The sequence below is a fragment of the Ursus americanus genome, chromosome 18, assembly GCF_024610735.1.
Source record: "Ursus americanus isolate L20-20 chromosome 18, mUrsAme1.1.p, whole genome shotgun sequence".
NCBI classification, from domain to species: Eukaryota; Metazoa; Chordata; class Mammalia; order Carnivora; family Ursidae; genus Ursus; species Ursus americanus.
The window spans coordinates 20,543,503-20,567,413 of NC_142144.1; the positions used below are offsets into that span (position 1 = coordinate 20,543,503).

Below are 23,911 nucleotides of genomic sequence, written 5' to 3' on the forward strand. Positions count from 1 at the left end.
CCCAAAAGCTTTCGTGTTGTTGAGCCAGACAAGGTTGAGAAGACCCTCGGGATTATAGCGGCTTAGTAGTCCCCTTTTCCGCAGAATGAGCTCATCAGCAAAGGTGAGCTTCATGGACTTGTGTGGCTTATTTCCCTTTCCTTTGCAGCGGAGTTCAATCTGCTTCTGTTTCAGGGCCTCTTGGGAACGCTTGAATTCCTTATCCCTGGTGATACTGTAGCCATACCTATGTTCTTTTAGGTACCGTTCAAGTCCACACTGGTAATTGGCCAAGCTGTTGGGTTCATATTCGGACCCATCCTTCTGCCTGGCATCCACAAAAAAAGAGGCCAGGTAAGCATCCAACTCCTTGCAAGGGATGACATAAATCTCTCTTGTTTCAGAAGGATACTTGGAGATGAGGAACTCTCGGAAATTGCGGAGCGCGGTCTGCGTGCTCCGGATGGTTTTCTCATTCTGCTCCCTGCTGAGCTCAGCTGCTCTTTCATCCTGGTCTGCAACAAATTGGGGAGGGGAGGGATAGAGAGGGTGTTGATGAGTTCAGACAATGCACTTTCTACTCTGAAATAAAGTTTCCTCTTATAATGAAAAGGGAAAGAAGGAATCCATTTCATAGAGATCACTCATAAATGTTATTTACATACCTGCTGCATTATAATAGCCAACTTCAGTTTCACAAATGATGAACTAGACAACAGTATGGCCCATTACAATCAAAATGAGCTTCTCGTGTCACTGACACACAAGTTTTGTGCATGAGTTTGTGGGAAGAGTGAGATCAGAGCCAGCCTTTGCATCAGGAGGAATATGAGACAGAAATGTGCCATTCACCCTACTGCAGTGTGCATGGGTCCCATTAAAGTGGACACACTCATTATGAATCACTTCATTTGTGAAACCAGAGGTTTTACTGGTTCTATTTTATTGAACTAAAATATTCAAATTTGTTATTTAGCACATCACCAGAGATCTATATTTAAAAGTTACTAAACCGATCATTTTGTAGTAGTTTACTCAACATTCTGGCAATTTAGGTAAATACAGTTTCTAAATATTCTGCATGTAATTGCAGGGCAGTTTGTAAGAAGCAATAAAAATATTTGGTATTTTGTAAAGTAATGAGGACAAAACCTCATAGGTGTAAAGACAGGACAGTGAAACTTGAATCAGGCTACTATAATCCAGATGTAAGGAAAAGGGTGTATCTCTTGGACAAATCATTTTATTTTATTAATGTATTATTTACACTCTTCCACCAAGGACTAGGCTTGCCTCTTTCCATTACGGATCACCCACGATTAAATAATGTTGCTCTAGACTAGCAGTTCTCACACTGTAGTGTACCTGTGAATTACTCAGGATGCTTGATCAATATCAGATTCCTCGGTGGCAGGAATCCATGCTCGGGATGAGGTTTGAGAGAAACTTCTTTGAGAAACAAAGTTCTAGTGCTTATGCCTTTTATGAAGGAAACCCTACTCTATTTTTACTCTTTTTTTTTTTTATTAAGTTCAATGGTATCATTTAAATGGTTTCCTTTCAGTAATATGTAATTTAAATTTGGACTCTTAACATTAACGATAAAAACATTTGGTCAAAATTCACCACTGTTATGTCAGACATGGGTGTAGCTCAAAAAGAGAAATTCTAAAAATGAAAGTACACAATAGAAAACTGGGCTATCTGATCAGAGGCAAGCATCAAGCTTAATTTAAAACAACATAAAAAAATGTAATTTCTGATTATACAGTATAAGGTAAAATATTTTGTTTATCCTGATTATCCTCTTTAGGAAAATTTTAATTTGTAGGGTTGCTTAGTGGAAGTCTTTGTAATAACCACACATGATAATAAAAATAAAATTTCTAATAAACTGAATTTTATTTATAAAATACAGTACTTTTTGTATTACTATACACATTTATGAATCAGAATCTTATTTTTAAATGACAGCTCTAATGTATAATTGCCAAAATCCTTATACTTTATAAAATGAAATGAACTAAAATTCACTAAACTAGCTAATTAGATATTTTATAGGCACATTTTTGAAAGATCGTATTTCTAAAATTCAGTACACAAAAGTATATTTTATGCCTCATTAGACTTAACTTTTGATTATGCCATTTTCTTCCCATTAAAATTGTTTATATATCAACAATAAAGATGTATATCTTTCCATCAAAAAGATGGAAGGCACACTTTGCATGTAACCTTTTACCAGGCTGGCTTCCTTGGCTGTTTACATGTAAAGCCAATGGCGCTGGCACATCTATTCATTTTGGCTAACTGTTTAAATATCTACCACTGTGAACTTCAAACTTCAAAGACTTTCTAAGAAATAAACATTCATAGACAACTTTAGGAAAAAAACTTCTAGGTTCTCAAGTTTCATGTAGAATCTTTTATAAAACTTATTTGTCTGATATGAAGACTTGAGTTTGCACATGCTGCCATCCCAAATTTACTATGGTATATACTCTGGGGTGTAAAAGACTTTGAGGAGGCAAACAAAATTTATAAATTGATGATTAAATCCATAGCATGTCTTGTCCTTCTTTCTTCTTATACATATTCTGATATAGGTGAAATTTGCCATCAGAAGGAGGGTATTTTGGCCTGAATTGGGGTGAATTTAGGACTTCTGAGGGGTTTACAGGTTAGTGAAGTTGGTTCTTTTCACTAGAAATAGAATATTCTGCAGGACTATCAGGATGTTCAAGATAGAGGCTTAAAACTATTCAGTTCTTTCAGATTCAGCATGCCTTTGTTCATAAGATGCTTAATAACTATTATCAAATACATGAAATATTAATTCTTACAGTCAATCCTCATCTTTATAAAATATTCAGTATTTTCTACTTCCTTTTTACAAAAATAAACTGTTGAAAACCTTTGGGTGTCCATTTAAATATCAGTGAGTTGTTATCGGTTTTTTCAAAGCTCTTTCGAGGGGTAAGTGAATAAAAGAGTTTAAGTCTGTTGGACTTAATTACACAGCCTTAGTATACTGTTAGAGGAACTGGTGAAGAAGACTATGGAAGGGTTTGGAGTCACTCGTTTGCAAATTTCCTGGGTGAGGCAGCCAGTTCTTTCACATGTGCTTCTCCTCTGTTCACATTTGGAGGGCCTGCGATCACTCTTAGAGCTGACCAACACATTAGCACTGCTTCAACATCCTCAGCCCAGTTTTGTTTCAAGCCTTTCTCCTCTTTCTACTCGGCCTCAATTTTAGTTAAGAGCCATTATATTTATAGAAAAATAAAACTAAAAAATCCTTTTCCTAAGAGCCTGGAATGTGCCACAAAAGGAGGTAGAAGAGTAGAGAAACCCTCATTCATTTTTCATGAACACGTGGAAGTAAATGGCTTTAAGGTCAAGTAATAGTTTTTCAGCTAATTACACAATCAAATAAGTCAGAGAAGGTTGATAATAAAATATAAAACTGTTACATTTATCTTGCTTTTATCTCTAGTTTTAGAAAAACTTCTGATCCACTTCCTTTGAAAAACTTTTTATTAGGTAAAACAAAAATACAATAAAGTAGACCAGTCATTAAGTGCATGTAATTTTACAAATTGACTCCAGCATCCAGATCAAGAAAAAGAACACCACTAGTATCCCCAGAGTCTTTCTCATGTCTCATTCTTCCAATTATTCCCTCCCACTAAGAATAACAGCTATCCCGATGAAACATAATACAACTGTCTAGTCTAGTCTATTATTGTAATTAATATCAATGGAATCTAAGAGGATAGACTCTCGTGCCTGGCTTTTTTATTTCAACAGTTTATTTGTGAGTTTCATCCATATTGTTTTGTAGTGGTAGATAATTTACCCTCATTACTGTGTAACATTCCATTGTGTGACTATATCCATTGTGTGTAACATTCCATTGTGTGGAAATTTATGTTTCCATTCTATTGGACATTTGGGTAGTTTTCAGTTTGGGGCTATTTCCAATGAAATTGTTATGAACATTCTATTAAATGATCATGTTGGGTGTTTATTTAGAAGTGGAATTATTGGGCCAGAGGAAATCATAGGTTTCAATAGCTTTAACAGATACTGCCAATTTTCCAAAGTGCTTGTACCAATGTACTCACAGAGTGTGTGAGAGTTCACTTTGCTCCATATCTTCAGCAACACTAAGTAGTCTTTTTTTTTTTTTTTTTTTTTTTTTACACAGCCATTCTGCTGGGTGTGGGGTGGTACTGCACTGTAGTCTTAATTTTCATTTCCCTGATGACTAAAGAAGTTGAACACCCTTTTATATGCTTATTGGCCATTTGAATATTCTCTCTGTGAAGTACCAGTTCATTTTTCTGTTGGATTATCTGCCCTTTTCTTACTGTTTGTAGAAGGTTTCAACACACTCTGTTTGAGTCTTTATCAGAAATACATATTGCAAGTATCTTCTTCCAATCTGTGGCTTGCCTTTTCACCTTCCTAATGGCGTTCTTAATAAATAAGAGTTCTTAATCCTAATATCGCCCAATTGTTGATTTTTTTTCCTTTATTGGTTCATGCTTTTTGCATCTTGCTTAAGAAATCTTGCTTATTCCAAGGTAATGGAAGACCTGTTTCTTCCAAGAGCTTTACAGTTTTACTTCTCACATTTCAGTCTGCCATCCACTAGACCATCTACCTGTGTGTCCTGAGATAAAAATTATGATTGTTTCTCAGTACGGCCCATGATCCATTTAATAGATTAATAAACTTTCAATAGGCAATACAGCATATAGTACAGTATCTGAAACTTGCAAATGGGTATAGAGTGAAAGTAAGTCACCCTCTCGTCCCATCTCCTTGTTGCCACATTTCCCTCTGCATGACAACCAATACGGCCAATTTATGGAGCATAATTTTTTATTTTTCTATGCACATGAACTTACTTTTTGCCTTTCAAAAAGGGGGGTGGAATATACTATACATTCTATTCCACACAATGGTTTTTACCATTACAACGTATTACAATGTAGTTCCATATCATCATATACATAGTTGCCCCAATCTAATAGCTGTATTTATAATGGATATACCATAATACATTTATCTAACCCCTCTCTACTGATAGACATTTGCATTATTTCCATCCTTTGCTATTACAAACAATGCTGCAGTGAGTATCCTTGTATACATGACATTTCCCACAAATGGGCATGTATATACACAGAATTAATTTCCAAAGTGGAATTGCTCTATTGCTGTTGCCCTATATGTATGTATGTTGTATCAATTTATACTTCAATGATAAGGTATAAGAGTGATGGGTTAATCATACCTTCCTAGATATAATGTATTATCCATCTTCTTAATCTTTGCTTATTTAATTGGTAAAATATATTGTTGTGGTTTTATTTATTTTGCATTTATGATAAATGAGATTTAATATTGTTTTCAAATACTTATTAGCTCCCTATATTTTCTCATTTTCTTTCTGTGGATTCTTTTTGACCTCTGTACATTTTCTTTTTTTATATTGATTTAGGAGCTACAGATACATTTAGGAAATTTTCATTTATAATTAGTCTTAATATTCATACTGGTAGTCTTAATCTTTATTATATTTAGCCCTTTGTGATATATATAATGATATCTGTATATGAATATATAACTTTTTTTAGTTTACCTTTTATATTTGTGACTGTTACACATTTATGGGATTGAATTTTTCTTTTTTTTTTTTTTTTTAAGATTTTATTTATTTATGTGACAGAGAGACAGCCAGCGAGAAAGGGAACACAAGCAGGGGGGTGGGAGAGGAAGAACGAGGCTCCCAGCAGAGGAGCCCGATGTGGGACTCGATCCCAGAACGCCGGGATCAGGCCCTGAGCCGAAGGCAGACGCTTAACGACTGCGCTACCCAGGTGCCCCGGGATTGAATTTCTGTTAAATGTTTTTATATTTTGTGGTATACTTAGAGATATTTTCCCCATTATGAAACCATAAAACAATTCTGTTTTTTTCTAAAACATTTTTATTTCACTTTCCATTTTCATTTTGTTTCATTCAAATTTCATTTTTACTCTTTAAATATTTAAATTGAATATTTAATTATCTAATTTATTTTGGTGTAAAAAGGTAGGCACCAACTTGACATTTTTCTAGATAGTCATCTTCCTGTTAAGAGTGGTGACTGTGGCTCATAATTCACATAACTTGACCTTTAAAAATTTTTTTTTCACTGTAAATTCCTATATTTGCTGTACTGTATCATTATTTACTAGAAGTCTATCATTTCTTCTAAATTATTGTGGCATTTTATTAGAATTTGTTTGTTTGGTTAGTGATGTTTACAAAGTTGCATAGGATTTGAGTAGTCTGCCCCAAAAGTTGTCATTTTTCATTGTGCCATTTGCAAAATGGTTTTCAGAAATGCATGTATTCTTTGATGACAGTAACACCTGAATAGGATATCACTGGGTTTAGGACTGTGATCCATTTTTAGATTCAACACTGAGTTTATATCATTTTTAAAATATTAGTTGTGTTACTTTGCACACTACACATTAATGTATAGACTTTTCCCCAGTTTTATTGAGAAATAACGGGCATATATCACTGTGTAAGTTTATACATTACAGTATAATGGTTTGAATTACATGTATGGTGAAATGATTACCACTATAGGTTTGGTTAAAATCCATCATCTCATATAGATACAATAAAAAGAAAAGAAAAAAATTTCTCCTCATGGTGAGAACTTTTAGGATATACTCTCTTAATAACTTTCTCATTTCTATTTGTTTCATTTAATCTTAGTTCTTGTGGTCATAACATATGTCAGGCTTTCTGTTTTTACTGTTATATCAGGGCTCTTGCTCAGCTCCTCTTTCGCTTGGCTGAACCCTCTTTCCTGTGTTGGCTTCAACCACAAGCAGGATAACAGCCAAAGGCTGAAAAGGGACCGTCTATTCCAGTGAATCTCCCTTTAGGAGTAAAAAGACCTCTTTCAGTTTATTTTCTCTTGCTAATTTTTCTAATGGTTATCATCACTTTGATAACTTCGCATATCTATTTTTATACAACATATATTGATACCTCACTACAAGAAATGCCAAAATTAATATACCATACACTTACATTTCTCCAACTAATCATTTTCAATTTTATTATTTGTCTTGGTCCTTATACTTATTATCTTTTATTTTACTTTTTGGTTTAGTTCTTCTAGTCTTACCTTTACACCTTCAAGTATCTGAATAACCTATTACTTGAATTGTTGGCTTTAAGTAATATCTTTTGAATCTTGGTTTATACAGTTTCCCAAATTCTCTCTCCTGTGCCCTCCCAACTTTAAAAATTATACATTTCCAGGGCGCCTGGGTGGCTCAGTCAGTTAAGTGTCTCCTTCAGCTCAGGTCATGATCTCAGGGTCTTAGGACTGAGCCCCACGATCAGCAGGGGATCAGCCCCTGCTCACAAGGGAGACTGCTTCTCCCTCTCCCTCTGCCCCTCCCCTTGCTTGTGCTCTCTCTGTCTCTCAGATAAAATTTTTAAAAAATCTTAAAAATTATACATTCCTACATTATTGTGGTTTGTGATACTTATCATAAAAATTTATAAAATAATTTATAATATTCTGTTTTTAATTGTAATTTCCACATTTTGGTCTCAGTCTTGCAATTAAATAGATAAAATCAATGCTTACCACCAGCGTTTTGCCAGTCTCCTCTCAGCTAAAGTTTGTCCTCCAATAGCTTATTCAGAAAGTATTTATAAAAACCATGTTTTCCTGAGGTCTTGAATTTTTGAGTATGTCTTTAAGCTTTTTATTGTCTTTATAACTGAACAACAGTTTGACTAGGTACAAGACTCTCCACTCATACTCCCCACTCCCTGCCCCTCCCACACACCCTGTACAATAGCGGCATTGCTCAAGTATCCTTTAGAATTCAATGCTGGTGTAGGAAAGTCAATGGTCAGCATAGCCTTTCTCCCTTATAGGTCTCTTGATAGTTCTTAGGGCAGGGGCCTGGGTATCCAAATGATTATTTCTTTATCTGCGAAGGGCAGTAAGGTTCTAAGCTGTATCTCAGTATTGATCATTGTGTACCCATCTTTTTTTGGTACACAGTGTGCCCGTTCAAGCCATACATTCAAGTATATCTTCATTGGTTTATCATACTGGCAGATCACCTACCACAAAGATGGCAAGTGTGTATGTGTTTCTTGCCTCAGTCCTGCCCCCTCTGCTACTGTCTGGTATCAAACCAGGCCCAGGGAAGCTCTCAAGACCATCCCAGTAGCCCCTGTTCCAGTTCTTCAAAAGTGACTGTTAATTTTACTGCTCAGCATGTACCACCACCCTCAGGGGAAAACCGAGTTCTTACACCTCCATCTGAGATCTACAGTCACATGTCTCTTGGTGTCATATCCAAATCCCCAACTGATTGCTGCATCTGGCAGACTCTTTACACACTGTGGTTGAAGAAGAAGACTTCTAGTTTAATTTAAGAGAATGTTTGTTTCTGTTTCTCTTTCTTATTTTGAAGTGATTTTAAAGAGAAGCCCAAATTCAAATCCAGTTCTTTGCATATGAATGAGACTGATGCAACTTTTAGTCCCTAACCTGGTACTGTGCACTTAACCGGGATCCCATAAACACTCATTGAATGTTTTCTCATCACATGAAGTCTACTCTATGAAGAAGAGTTACATTCCTCAAGATTTTGTCATTCATCAAAAATTCAGTACCAAATTTCATTAAATTTTGTTTGAATGTATGTGGTAAGAAATATAACTTGGATTCTAAGTAGTTCTATTGTTTATCTAATGTTGATGATAAAATTGTTTTCAACACAAACAAAAATTCTATAAAGATCACTTTCAATTTTCTTAAGAGAAGTATGTATATCATTCAGCAAACTGAATGAGTCACGGTTATTGATGAAAAAAAACCACATGCACTGAGATGAGCAAAACCATCTTATTATATATAGGTAGTTGTGATTAAGTAACAACTTTTAAAAATTGAATGTGGATAAAATCCCAAAGGCCCAGAAAAGTGAATGGAGAAGACAAGGTAGCAGCCAAAAATATAGAAGTACAAATTTTTGTTTTGTAATAGATCAGGTATATTTAACAACTAGAAATACAGTTTTGCTTATGGTGAATGAAGTAGGCCTCAGAACCATGTGCCCATGGCTCCCATGAACCTAACAGCCTAATCATTATATGTGCCCAGCCCTAAAACGTAACTTTGTCTGTTCCCACAGACCTGCTCTTCCACCTAGTCAGTGCCTCCACCTACCCATCTACCCAAGCTTGAAACCTGAGCACCACCCTTGACACTGTGCTCCCATTCCTCTGCAGCTAATCCATTAATCCCTACTGAGCCACCGCACTCATTCAAGCACAAATAATGAGTGACTGACACATATGAGGAATTAAGTAAGCCAATTCTACAGCATAAGGAAACAGTCTGAGTATAATGGAAACAGTCCTTGCTTTTGTGGAATTTACTACAGAGGAGGTGAAGATAGACAACTACGGAAATCTTGGACAAACAGACACAAATATTATGAGGAGAACGAAGAGTACCGTGAGAAAGAGTAAGTGACCTACTTAAGGATGATGTTCTAGGAAGGACTCTCTAAGAAGACCTTTTAGTTGAGACCTAAAAGTGAGAAGCCAATCATGTAAACCGTAGAAGGAGGAAGAGCAGAGGGACCTGCACATGAGAATTTCCTACAACGGAAACTAAGTTTGAGAAACTGAAAGAGTATCAGTGTGCCTGGAGCAACCAAAAGGGAGAGTGTCACGAGGAGATGTCTGAAAGCCCACGAGGCTCAGATCATACCAGGCCTTGCAGGCCTTATTAATGACTTTGTATTTTATCCTAAGTAAATTACTTAAGTCAGAAAACTACATGGTCAGGTTTGCACTGCTCTTTTTATGATATAAACCTATCTATAGGCTTGCAGACCTATCTCTTCCCATGCTAAAAAAATTCTTCAATAAACGTTCCCTTGCATAAGTAAGGCTAAGTTCGTATCTGAATGACCTGGTGCAAAACATTCCCAGACAGTGAAGTGATGCATAAGCTACCTCTGTGGAAGAAGCCAGAGAAAACAAGAGACTATCCAAGTCAATCACTACCTCACCTTTCCCCATCTCCCCACCCCCCAAAAGAAGGAAATGAATTAGAGTTTGTAAAAATTGTGGGATAGAGCTAAAAGATGTGAGCTAATCTTATTGAGATCTTAAAGGGCCAGGAGACACCAGCTGATAAATGGATTATGCTTCCATTATCCTGCCCTATTTATTTTATTCCATCTCACATCTCTCTGTTAGGTTGTGACCTCCTTGAGGAGAAAGGAATGCTTTGAGACAGTCTTAGTAAAAATCGTTTTTTTAAAAAAGGATTTTATCTTTAAGTAATCTCTACACCCAACATGGGGCTTGAACTTACAACCCCAAGATCAAGAGCTGCACGCTCCACCAACTGAGGTGCCCCAGTCTTAGTAAAATTTTTAAGCAACAGCTTGTCTATACTTATTTATATAATGTCTATGCCCCACTAATTACATTATTTTTCATGTATTCATCATCTATGAATCCTACGTATCCAGCATATGTTCTGGCACTCCAGAGCTACCCAAAGTATGAAGACTGAATGAATAAATATATGAACTGTTAAAAGAATTTTATTTATTTAAAGATTTTATTTAAGTAATTTCCACACCCAACATGGGGTTTGAACTCACAACCCCGATATCAAGAGTCGCACGCTCCACTGACTGAGCCAGCCAGGCACCCCCAAAAGAACTTTAAATCTACAAATCCTATATATGTATTTCTAATGATTGAACATCTCAAGCTTTGACCTGAGCAGGACAGGAAAGGGAGAACTTCTGGACATGTGTGGCTTTCAAAAATGCATTTCTAAAATGTCTGCCTTTCCTCCAAACATTTCATTTATATTAGCTCCCTTCTACCCATACTGTATCCTGCTGGACTACTATTTTAGGGGGTCCTTGCTGTCACTGGTATGCATCACTAGTATGGTTTTGGTTGTAAGTAGGAAGGGGGAATAAACTCTTCAGGTAGAAGGTATGAGTGACCTTGGTTTTTTGAGTGAATGGTCACTCATGTCTTGCCTGTACCATACACAAGATCCATAATACGTATCACTTAAACTTACTCTCAAAAAGAGAAGCCATGCTTCATTCCCCTTTCTTCCCCTACCGATCTTCCTAGTTCTTATGTTCCATAGATGAGAGAAATCATATGATAATTGTCTTTCTCTGCTTGACTTACTTCACTTAGCATTATCTCCTCCAGTGCCATCCATGTTGCAGCAAATGTTGAGAACTCGTTCTTTCTGATAGCTGAGTAATATTCCATTGTATATATGGACCACAACTTCTTAATCCAGTCATCTGTTGAAGGGCATCTCGGTTCCTTCCACGATTTAGCTATTGTGGACAATGCTGCTATGAACATTGGGGTGCATATGGCCCTTCTCTTCACTACGTCTGTATCTTTGGGGTAAATACCCAGTAGTGCAATGGCTGGGTCATAGGGTAGCTCAATTTTTAACTTTTTAAGGGACCTTCACACTGTTTTCCAGAGTGGCTGTACCAACTTGCGTTCCCACCAACAATGTAGGGATCCCCTTTCTCCACATGCTCTCCAGCAATTGTTGTTTCTTGCCTTGTCAATTTTTGCCATTCTAACTGCATGAGAGACTATGGACTCTGAGAAACAAACTGAGGGCTTCAGAGGGGAGGAGGGTGGGGGAATGGGATAGGCTGGTGATGGGTAGTAAGGAGGGCACGTATTGCATGGTGCACTGGGTGTTACACGCAACTAATGAATCATGGAACTTTACATCAGAAACCAGAGATATACTGTATGGTGACTAACATAATATAATAAAAAAAATGAAAAAAAAAAAAAAAAGAAATCTTAAAGTTCATATCAAAAAAAAAAAAAAGAGAAGCCATACCATAAAACCTAGTGCAGTGAAATGGGTCTTCTATAAATGTAGCCAAGAGACGGAAAAGTTTTAGGCTACTGTTTTCCAAGAGATCTCTGACCTGGAACGGGGCCCTAGGGAGAGCCTCAGCATTGGTACAGGAACTCTTACCAAGAGTCTGAGTAAAGTTTTTACACACACAGCTTTTCTGTACTTATTTACATAGTCTTCATGCCCCATTAATCCAATTATTTCCTCCCTTGTTAGGAGATGGCATGGAAAAACACATAATTAGTGCAGTATCTTGTGTTCTCATTTAATTTGAGGAGATTTATGTTCGATTTAAATTCAGATCCATTTCCTTCTATTGCTGTAGCACTCAATTTAACAAAAAATAAGCCTAGCTATCACATTCCTTTGGTGATTTTATTAAAGCGATACTTCTGAAGCAACAAGAAACATTTCTTGATATTTAACCTGTTATGTTTATTTGAATATTTTGTCCTTTCACTTGATAGAGAAATGATGTCCAAATTCTTTCAATGAATGATAAGTCCATGAGTTTATTGAATAAGAATGTATTTTTAAGTTTAAAAAGTAAAAAAGAAAAAAGAAATCTGGTGAGTAGATTTATATTTATGAGACTGCAGTTGGAATTAATATTTAACCTACATTTGTGAGTACCCACCCTGCCCCCTAGCATTTCAAAGAAGTCCTGTGGGGTGTAGTCAAAGACAAATCCCTGATGGTTATGTAGATTACATCATAGCTAGAAGAGATGACTAACACACATAAAATTAATTAAAATAACCATACATGGCACTATGCAATTAGGCACTGTGTTTGTGGCATGACCTCTAAGTCCTATAGGAATTCAGAAACAAAAGAGAGAGGAGTCAAATAGAGCTTGAGATGTGTTGGAGCTCTGTTCCATGGGGGAATGGGTACCATTTTGTAAAGAAGAACAGGAGGGTAAAGCATTCCAGGAAGAAATTGCATGTGCAAAGGGAATGAGATGAGAAGGAGTCCGGCTTCTGGTCATGAGGACTGTAAAATACTGATCCTGGTCTGGAGGTGGGAGAAGGGTTGGAGTGGGGAATAAAGCTAGAACAGTGGAAGAGCCACATGGAGCATTTTATATAGTAATTATATACACGAGGAGAGGAAACTGAATATGCTAAATGCAGAGAACTTCCAAACTGCCAAACATTTGAAGAAACAGCTTTTTAAAAATAAATCAACACCACATTTCTCTACTTCTGACATTCTTTATTCCCCTTATGCTGTTATTTTCTTCTGTACACCTGTCACCATCCGACATACTATATATTTATTTGATACCTTACTTAGCATCTGTCTCTCCCCCATGAGCTGTGAGCTCTGTAAGAGCCAGGACCTTGCTACTCTACTCACAGGGTCTGGAAAGCACTTGAGAAGTAGTAGCATTCAATAAACATTTGTTGGCTGAATTAACACCAAAGCTAAAAAGAAAGTTACTGAGATAACTGTGTAATTACGTAATCATCTTAGACCAACCATACTAACTGTATTTAAAAACAAAAGTCAATGGCATAAAATTAAATCTTGGGGCTCACGATCAGAATCTCATAGTCACTTCTCCCTCATCAAGCCTCTTCAGAGAGTCTGTTGTGATTGGGGCAGGTGATATGAACATCTATAATAACTTTATAAAATGACTTATAAGGCCACTGGAAGCTTTTCCAGGGCTAATTCCTTAGGATAAAAGGACATATCACACAATGGGGGGTGCTGGCTGGCTCAGTTGGTACAGCATGTGACTCTTGATCTCTGAGTCTCAGGGTTGTGAGTTCAAGCCCCATGTTGGGCATACAGCTTACTAAAACAAAACAAAACACCTATCACACAAATTGCTACAAGACAATATCTTTATTTTAATGTCAGGATAAGGGAAAAAACAATAACGAAAGTCCATATTAAAATTAATATGTCCATAAAATCAAGGGATAGCTCCCTCCCCGTCCTGTCCCCAGTCCTGACCTTCACTTTAAAAAAAGATTATACTGACACGATGATGTTTTCTATTAGGTATTTACTTCTTCCATAAATGTATTCCTTTGAAAGAAATTAAATTTTCTCAGGACTCTTTCATATGTTCAAGGAAAATAATCTTGGTATTTTAAAAAAAAAAAAAGTCCTGGTTGTTAATCTTAGGAAATAGACCAATTTCATTTGTCGAGGGTTACAAAAATCATTTTGCCAACATTGATGTTTCATTTTTGAAAACAGCAATAGCTCCTAACTCCTGCAATTTATTGAAAAAAAGGTGAGCTGTATTTACTTTAAAAGTAGAAACTAGGGGCACCTGGCTGGCTCAGTCAGTTGAGCCTCAGACTCTTGGTTTTGACTCAGGTCATAATTTCATGGGTCATGGGATGGAGCCCCATGTGGGGTCCCGCACTCTGCAGGGAATCTGCTCAAAGATTCTCTCTCTGCCCCCCCCCATTTGTGCACGCTTGCTCTCTCTCAAATAAATAAATAAATACATAAATATTAAAATAAATCTTTAAATAAATAAATAAAAGTGGAAACTAGGGGCACCTGGCTGGGGCAGCATGCAACTCTTCATCTTGGGGTTGTGAGTTAGAGCTGCACACTGGGTGCAGAGATTACTTAAAAGTAAAATCTCTAAAAAAAGTGGAAAATAAATTGAGATAACCTTGTAACTACCATAAGATGTATTAAAAGTTACTGTCTTCTTTCTCCTTTAAACACCCAATTCCTTGCACATTTTTTTTTTTTAAAGATTTTATTTATCCACTATTTGAAAGAGAGAGCACAAGCAGCGGGAGGAGCAGAGAAAGAGGGACAAGCAGATTCCGCATTAAGTACAGAGCCCGACGCAGGGCTCAATCCCAGGATTTCAAGATCATGACCTGAGCCAAAATCAACAGTCGACGCTCAACTCGCTGAGCCACCCAGGCGCCTATCCTTGCACATTTTTATGCTTTCTCCTAGAACTTTAAAACACAGGCTATTTTGTAGGATTGTTAACATCACTAATTGAAGTCAGACTTGTATGTTATTATAGCTATCTGACCAGCAAATTATTTTAATGCTCAGTTTATCTTTTCCAATAGTGAGAGTAAAACACATTTCTTACATACATATTCAGAAGCGTGAAAATTTAGAACAGTACCAGTCAGTCCAGTATGATTTTTTTCTTAAAGATTTATTTAAGTAATCTCTACGCCCAACATGGAGTTTGAACTCACAACCCCGATCAAGAATCACATGCTCTACCAACTAAGCCAGTCAGATGCCCCAATCTAGTATGGTTTTGATAGTATTTTTCACCGAAGCAGAAATCACTTAAATAAACATTAGTCATCCGTTCGTTTCTCTCAGTTATATGTTACTCAACTCTAGAGTCTCTGGAAAATTTTCTCCCTAACAAAAATTTAGAAAAATAGGGTGCCTGGGTGGTTCAGTCAGTTGAGCGTCCAACTCTTGATTTCAGCTCAGGTCATGATCTCAGAGTTGTTAAACTGAGCCCCACACCGGCTGCATGTTCAGTGAGGAGTCTGCTTGAGATTCTCTCTCTCCCTCTCCCTCCCCTCCGCTTGCATGCTCTCTGTCTGAAAGAAAGGAGAAGAAAAAAAAAAGAAAAGAAGGAAGGAAGGAAGGAAGGAAGGAAGGAAGGAAGGAAGGAAGGAAGGAAAGAAGTAAGGGAGGGAGAGAGGGAGGGAAGAAACAAGGGAGGGAGGGAAGGAGGGAGGGAGGGAGGGAGAAAGACAGAAACACAGGCAGGCAGGCTGGGTTCAAACCTCCAGCTCTACTGCTTAACCAGCTATGTGAATCTGCGTAGGTTTTTTAAACTTAAGCCTCAGTTTTTTCAACTGTAAAATGGGTGTAATAATTATACCTATCTCTTAAGAGTTGTATAAAAATTGAATAAGAAAGAAAAACAGTCTACAGCCATACCACCCTGAACGCGCCCAATCTTGTCTGTCAGAAAGAAAAACAAACCACTTAGCTCAGTGTTGGGCACATAAATCATCTAATGCAACCCTTTAAAAACATCATTTCTTAGAAATGCGTTCCAACCCACTAAATCTTACTTGACTTGGGTTTCTTCTCTATTGATGCTTTACTTTGTAGCAAATATTTGCTAATTCTTCCAAGTTAATCTATAAAGGCCACCAATGTTAGGCATTTGTGTATAACTGAATATATCCTGTCACTGACATATGTAAGCAACCAGAATTAATACCTGTATCTAAAACAGCTCTTAGGAGACCTTCCATTTGACAACACCTAGAATCCTGTGATGTGACAAGCTTACTGTGTCACTAAGGAAGAGACATATAGGACTATGAATTCAGTACAGTATTAAACAAGGGTAAAATCAGGCATTCTCTTAAGAATTCTGCTTCTTTGCATTAAGAAAATGAGGATTTCTCCTCAATTGCTCCTTCCCTTTAAAAAGGGCTGTAGCATCACAGGTGTGACCTAAGAAGCCTTGGGGTCAGCACTGCTAGCTAGGGACAGCTGTAAGCTAGCCACATTTGCTCAGAAGGGAGTTAAACAGGCTTCACATATAGAGGACATGCAACATTCAGTGACCACTAAGATGTCACAAAAAGACAAAAAGGAGACCAGATGACAGAAGTGAATAAAAACTAGATGAAACTTCTCAAATCTCAAACTTAATTTTAAGTCACAGAAAAGAAATTAAGCATTCCAAAGGCAAAAGAAGAGAAGAACAAGAGAATAAATATTGTACTATATTAATCACAATAAGGAGCTCTTTTGTCTTAGCCAAAATATATTCTTAAATCAACTGTAGAATGTGGCTGCATTTTCAGGCTTAGCAGCATGAAACCCACATGACTGTAATTAATGTAATAAATCATGTTGTGGAATTTTCTACAGAATCTGACAGTACTCAGTGATATACTGCTTATTAGAGACTGCAGAGATTTCTCCTCCACTTTTTTTTTTTTTATTATTATTATACTGCCAGAGACACTGAATCAAGAGGACCTTCTGATGGGTCTGAAATATCTTCGGCTGGTGTAATACATAAAATATACAGTGAGCTGCTACCATCAGACTTTCATATATAAAACAGCATATACAATTTCCCAAAAGAACCTTGTTTTTTAGTTCTCACTTTAAGGCAGTTGTAGAAGATACAGGTATTCATTACTGATGTGACATTTACATTTTCTAGTTTCGATCATGAAGTCACAGTTTTACACATGTGGCTTTCCTTTTCAGTTTATTCTACAGTGACTCCATTAGTACTCAGCACAGAATACTGTTAAACAGGCATTATTTCATCAGCCTATATATGTTATTTTCATTGCTTTCAACACCTGAGTCTTAAGTAAAATTTTACTGGATATTAAATCATTTTTAAAAGAATTACTCCTTGCACAGTTCAGAATTCAGCCATGACTGCATTTCACTTCAGTGAATTCACATATCCCTAAATATGCTTTGCACAAATTTAGTAATATCTGAAGTTTAAAAAACAGATGGTTTAAAGAGTATTCAGATGAGGAAAAGGTTATTTTATGTATATTTCCCCTAATAAAAATGATTTTGTTAGTTTTATCATGATAGTAGTACAGGTTTCCCCCAGAAAATAAAGGTATAAAGAAGAAAGAAAAACTGTCCATAAATCCATCATCCAAAGGTGGCCACTGGATATATTTTGATATATATCCTTCTGATTTAAAATTTTAATTAAAAATATGACTCTTTAATCACCAAGGGTCTAGTCTGTTTTATTTTAACTATATACTTCAGATTTCTTTTGTGATGTATTTTTATTTTTCTCTGGAAATACTGCTTTGTCTTACGTTCAAGAGGAAAACCACTGTTAACACAGTAATGCCTGGTTAAGTTACTATACCTCTTTTTCTTTCTAGAAATTTTAGCATTTGCATATTTACTTTGACACTCAACAAAAACACATTTGTACCTCAACATGGCAGGCATTGTTTTAGGTATGTCTGTATATGTCTCCTCAACTGTTTAAAATACTTTGATTTTCACCCTCTCCTTATGGAGACAATTAGACAATAAAAGCAGATGGAGAGTGGGACTAGAAAAGGAAGAGTAAAAAGGAGACGTTTTGGCAATGAAGTTTTTGGAGAAATAAAGGAAACTGAAGGAAAGCTGGTGCAGGTCCTAAAAGGACTTCGAAGTACTAAGAGGCAGGATGCCGAAATGTGCAAGAGAAGTATCAGCAATGGCCAGTGACCCTGGTGGTTAAGAGCATGAACCTGGGAACCAGAATGACTAGGTCAGAATCCCAGCTCTCCCACCCTCTTACTCTGTGACCTCTAGCAAGTTCAACCTTTCCTGACTTAGATTCTTCATCTGTAAAATGGAGTTAATTATATTCCTGACTTCATAGAGCTGTGAGAACTGAGTTACCACAAGCAGTTAGTGAGATAATAAGCACTCTGTAAGTATTGGCTATTTTTATTGCTATTTCGCATGTAGTAATCAAAGACAGCTAACAGCATATGACCCTGCTTATGAAGAAAAATAATCATCACCATTTGTTAATAGCTCATCAGTGTGTCAGTCAGAACTGAGTATTTGAAAAGCACTTTTCATGAGTTTGCTAAAATGCTATGGCTTCAGTGACTAAAAACAAACAAGCACACTATATTAGGTAACATCTGATGAATTTAAGAAATGAGATGCTATACCACAACAGAAATAGTTATAAGAATTTTTATTTAGAAAAATTTTGATTAGAAACTAGGTCTTCCTTTAAATTTACATTCAATTTATAGGACTGCATATCTTATACCACAACAGAAATAGTTATAAGAATTTTTATTTAGAAAAATTTTGATTAGAAACTAGGTCTTCCTTTAAATTTACATTCAATTTATAGGACTGCATCTCTTAATTAGTAAGGCTCAAAATGTGAAGGCATTTTTTACTGAAAATGAATAATGAAGTGAAAAACACAAAGGAAATATTAATCAACTTGAAACAAAAGATGTATGGCACATAATGCAAAGGAAAAGAGATAACACATAAAAACAGAAATGCAGAAAATGCTAATAAATTATCTCCTTTTTTCTGAGTTAATCTATTAATATTCATTAAATTCCATCCAAGAAGTAATAATTTAATGGATAGGAGAATGCTAATTTCTCTAATTGGGTCAGTGGGCAAAAACAAAACATATTTTTGAAAACTTCATTATAAAATAAAAATTAAATTATTTTTCTACATGGATCAGCTTTCTATTACCCACTTATAAGTACAAGCAAAACAAAAATAAAGCTTTTTTCTTAATGAGATGGCTTTTCATTTCATAGAATAATAATTTAGCAGCAGTAATTTTAACAGTAAAAAGGTGTTAAAAAGTTAGTGATCTGTAACATAAATCAATATACTCTAGAGACTAAAAAATTATGTAAAATATAATTTCAGGTATTATTTTTAAGGAATATATACCACACCCTAAGTCAAATTCATACCAACAGCACATTCTTGGATTGTAAGGATTCTTCATTTTTTCTGCTGAATGAAGTTAACAGGTGGAAAATTCAGTAATACTAAAGTTATTTGTTAAAAAAGTTTCTGGGGGTGGGAGGGAATGATTTCAGCAAGATGTCTGAATATCACCCCTATCAACAATAATTTGGTATGGATGCATGGACAAAAGCACCTTTGTGGAGCTTTGGACTCGGTGGGAGATTGTGAAACCCAAGTATAGTCTAAGACCAAGAAGAGACGTTTTGAGAAGGCAAGTTTACACCCAGGTGGCTGTCTCACCAACCATGGTCCTGACTACAGATCCTCAAACAGCTCCATACCCCTGAGGACTCAGCTACAGCTCCATTTGGCTTTAGCTCTGTCACCAGCACCATATGTCTAGGGACCCAGGAGGAGTCATGCCCACATGCACTGGGTAATAGGCATACAGATCCTGGTGCAGGATGTGGACCCTCAAGTGGCCTGTAAAGCACATCCAGCCTCTTCTTGGCTATGGGCAGTAGCCTCTGGAGGTAAACCCTCCAAACTCTGTCAGACTATATAGGTTCTGAAAGGCCCTATAACTCGGCTCCAGCTGGTTCTCGCCATAGCCTGAGAACAGTCTGGCTGACACAGGAACCTGACAGGAGACACTCCCATCTGTGTCTCTGGAAATTCCAAAAGGGTCTTATATTTAGCTCCAGTCCTCTTATAGCTACAGTTTGCCAGCAGTCCTGCAGGTCCAAGGACCCATCTCCAAACCCAGATATTTGGAAAGGGTCCAATACTCAGATCCAGCCTCTCAGCCACAGTCCATGAGTAGTACTCTGGTCCACGGAATCTGTAGGAGACACTCCTGTCTGCACCCCTAAGAGATCCTGAAACAACCATGTACTCAGCTCTAGCTCCTTTTGCCACAGACAGGGAGCAATGTAGCCTACCCAGGGATGGCAGGAGACACACCCATTCGTGCCTCCAGTACCAGGTACGCAGACTTCAACCCTGACTGTGGAACCGGAACCAGTGCTGGGGATCAGTTACAGCCTTCTAGGTCATGGTCCAGGGTCAGTCCGGCCAACCCAAGAACCTACCCAGTGACCAGGTAGGGCCTTTCCAGGGACCTGGTGGGAGCTACAACTATATGCACACCCAGTTAATAGGGCCGCTGTCTGAACTGTGGATCCTAAAGTGGGCCTTTATCCCAGTACTACCCTACCAAACAAGGTACTCAAGACAGTCCCATCCACCCAGGGACCAGATAAGATCCACATCACCTAAGCCATGGTAACAAGAATACCAGCTGCACCCCGACTGTAAGCCAGCAACAGCCTCGTAACTGTCAAGCCCAGCATGACTGATTCGGAGGTAATCCTACCAGCCCAGGGAACAGGAAAAGATCTTTACCTGCTGAGGTCAGTCTGTAAAAACTAGAAGAGGTGTTTGTTCTTTCAAATGTACAGGCAATGCAAGGCTACAGGATCAGAAGAATCAGGCAAATATGACAAACAGATTAATAAAGGAACCAAAGGAAACTAATAAAGCTCCCCAAGTGATCTAAAAAAAACACCAGAGATCTATAATTTGCATGACAAAAAATGCAAAATAATCATCTTAAACTCAACGCAAAACCAGGGAAACAAAGCATGAACAAAATTAAGTTTAATAAAGAAACAGAAACCATGAAAAAGAACCAATCAGAATCCAGGAGCTGAAGAATGTAGTAACAAAAGTGAAAAGTTCAACAGAGAACTTCAAACACACTGGATCATGCAGAAGAATTAGACCTTGACAGATTATTTGATATTAGCCAATTAGAAGAACAAAAAGAAAACAATGAAAAAAAATAAAGAAAGCTTATGTGAATTATAGGATACCATCAACTGAATGAATATTTGCATCATGGGAGTTCCAGAAGGAGAAGAGAGAAAGGGGAAGAAAGCATTAAAAAAAAAAAAATAGCTGAACATTTCCCAAATCTTAGGAGAGATAGGGACATCCAGGTATAGAAAGCTCAAAGGACTCCAAGTAAGATTAACCCGAAGAGTATTCCAAGATCTATTATAATCAAATGGTAAAAGTTAAAGACAAGGATGGGGCTCCTGGTTGGCTCAGTCGGTTAAGTGTCTGACTTGATTCCAACTCGGGTCATGATCCAAGGGTCATGAGATGGAGCCCTACGCAGGGCTCCGTGCTGGGTGTGGAGCCTGCTTAAGATTCTCTCTCTCAGGGCGCCTGGGTGGCTCAGATGGTTAAACGTCTGCCTTTGGCTCAGGTCATGATCCCAGGGTCCTGGGATCGAGCCCCGCGTCGGGCTCCCTGCTCGGGGCGGGGGGGGGGGGGGGGGGAGAGGAGCCTGCTTCTCCCTCTCCCTCTGCTGTTCCCCCTGCTTGTGCTCTCTCTCTCTCTCTGTCAAATAAATACATAAAATCTTAAAAAAAAAAAAAATGATTCTCTCTCTCCGTCTCCCCCCTCCCCCAACTAAAAAATAAAAATTTTTTTAAAAAGTCAAAGACAAGGAGAATTCTTTTAAAGACAAGAAGAATTTTTATTTTTTTTTTTTACAGACTGTATTTATTTTGAGAGAGAGTGCACACACTTGTGCAGGAGTGTGGAGTGGCAGAGGGAGAGAGAGAATCTCAAGCAGACTCCACACTGAGCGTGGAGGCCTACTTGGGGCTTGAGCCCATGACCATGAGATCATGACCTGAGCTGAAATCAAGAGTGGGATGCTTAAATGACTAAGCCACCCAGGCGCCCCAAGACAAACAGAATTTTTAAACTAGCAAGAGAAAAACTATTTTTAACAGCTCCCAGGTGACCAAACATGGAGTCAGGAGGGCCCAGAGCATCCAAGGTAGAGGCCAATCACTCTGCTGGAACCTCAGACAGGGTCTGGGCTTAGGGACAACTGGCAAGGGAGTGTAACAGTGAGAAGCAGAGGGGCGCCTGGGTGGCACAGCGGTTAAGCGTCTGCCTTCAGCTCAGGGCGTGATCCCGGCGTTATGGGATCGAGCCCCACATCAGGCTCCTCCGCTATGAGCCTGCTTCTTCCTCTCCCGCTCCCCCTGCTTGTGTTCCCTCTCTCGCTGGCTGTCTCTATCTCTGTCAAATAAATAAATAAAATCTTTAAAAAAAAAAACAACAAAAAAAAAAAACAGTGAGAAGCAGAGCTGAAAACCAGTCTCCCTAACCTCCCCACTGCTGCACCCTCACCCATTTCAAAAAAGACAAAACAAACAATAACAGACAAAACTTTGCTAAGGAAATTGAACCCAATCACCCAATCAATGTGGGAAAGCCACAGCCTCTATTGTGGGTGCTGGTGCCTGAGACTTGTCTTTGGAGGCCTTGCTGACCAAGCACCAGCTCTCTGCCCACTCTCTGTAACCAGAGTCCTGCCAATCAATATGTCCCACATACTTTTCACTCAGGAAAAGGCCCAAAGTAAGCAAACCTATTTATACAACTGCAGAAGAAACCAACACCAGATTCCTGTCCTGTGTTCTTAAATGTGAACAATTTGAGTAGGCATCAGAAGAAAAGTGGCAGCAATAAAGAGAAGGATGAAGAAAAAAGAACAGAAAAAACTAACGGAAAATACAAAGACAGAAGATAATTTTTTAAAAATTTGTAATCAAAATTCTGAGAGATTATTTTAACTATAATTCTTGTGAAAGGAACAAGTACTAAAGAAAAACTTTTAAAATTCATATTAGAGGAAAGGAATTTTTAGTGATTTAAAGGCTCAGAGTTTACTTCCCACCTATCCATTCTTGGGAAATTATATGATGGACTCCAGCAAAATGAGAAAAAAGAGGGACAAGTGAAATCTAGGAAACAGACAATATAACCTAGAGAAACCTCAGGGTGGAAGAGTTCTCTCAGGCTTATGTTAAATCAATTAGTCCAAATTGCAGCAGGAAGACTGAGGCCCAAATGGAAATCTGAGGAGGACCACACAGATATGATGACGTCACAGTGCTCTTCTGTCAAGAAATGGTACCAAAAATTTTAAGAAAACACATACAGAAAAACCCAAAAACTAGAGTAATACTGTACTTCATTGACTGTAAATTGCATTTCTACGTTTTAACATCTCTGAAATTTGTCTCACAATTCCTGGGAATTATAGTTTAATTGGTAACATGCTTTTTCTTTGTGGAACATAAAATAATGTACATTTTACAATCAATGACATTTCACATGCAAAAATACAGTAATAATGCAGGGACATACTTATTGAGGACTTACTCTCTGTTCCAGGAATTATTCTAAGCTCTTTACATGGATTAAGTCATTTACCCATAAAACAACCCTTAGGAACATCCCCCTTTCAGTGTCCCAGAGGTGGTGAAATCCATCAGGATGAAAAGAGATTCAATTTTAGAATGCTAATAGCTATGAACAATATTTACACTGTCAAAATAACATAAATGGTGTTACTGGTTTTGAATGTTTAGAGTCAACCTAACAATAAAGCAGGAAAGACTC

The 23,911-nt window shown here is 37.5% G+C and overlaps 1 protein-coding gene across 5 annotated transcripts in view; it reads right to left on the bottom strand.

Annotated features, from left to right (window-relative positions):
* Positions 1 to 23,911, bottom strand: part of KIAA1958 (KIAA1958 ortholog) — a 159,693-nt gene that overhangs the window by 46,232 nt on the left and 89,550 nt on the right. The window contains exon 3 of one of the 5 annotated variants that reach the window (XM_045814852.2): positions 411 to 494. The exons of the other annotated variants lie outside the window; for them this stretch is intronic. Coding sequence (XP_045670808.1) covers positions 411 to 494 — 84 coding nt within the window. The remainder of the gene's footprint in view (positions 1 to 410; positions 495 to 23,911) is intronic. 5 annotated transcript variants of the gene reach the window in all.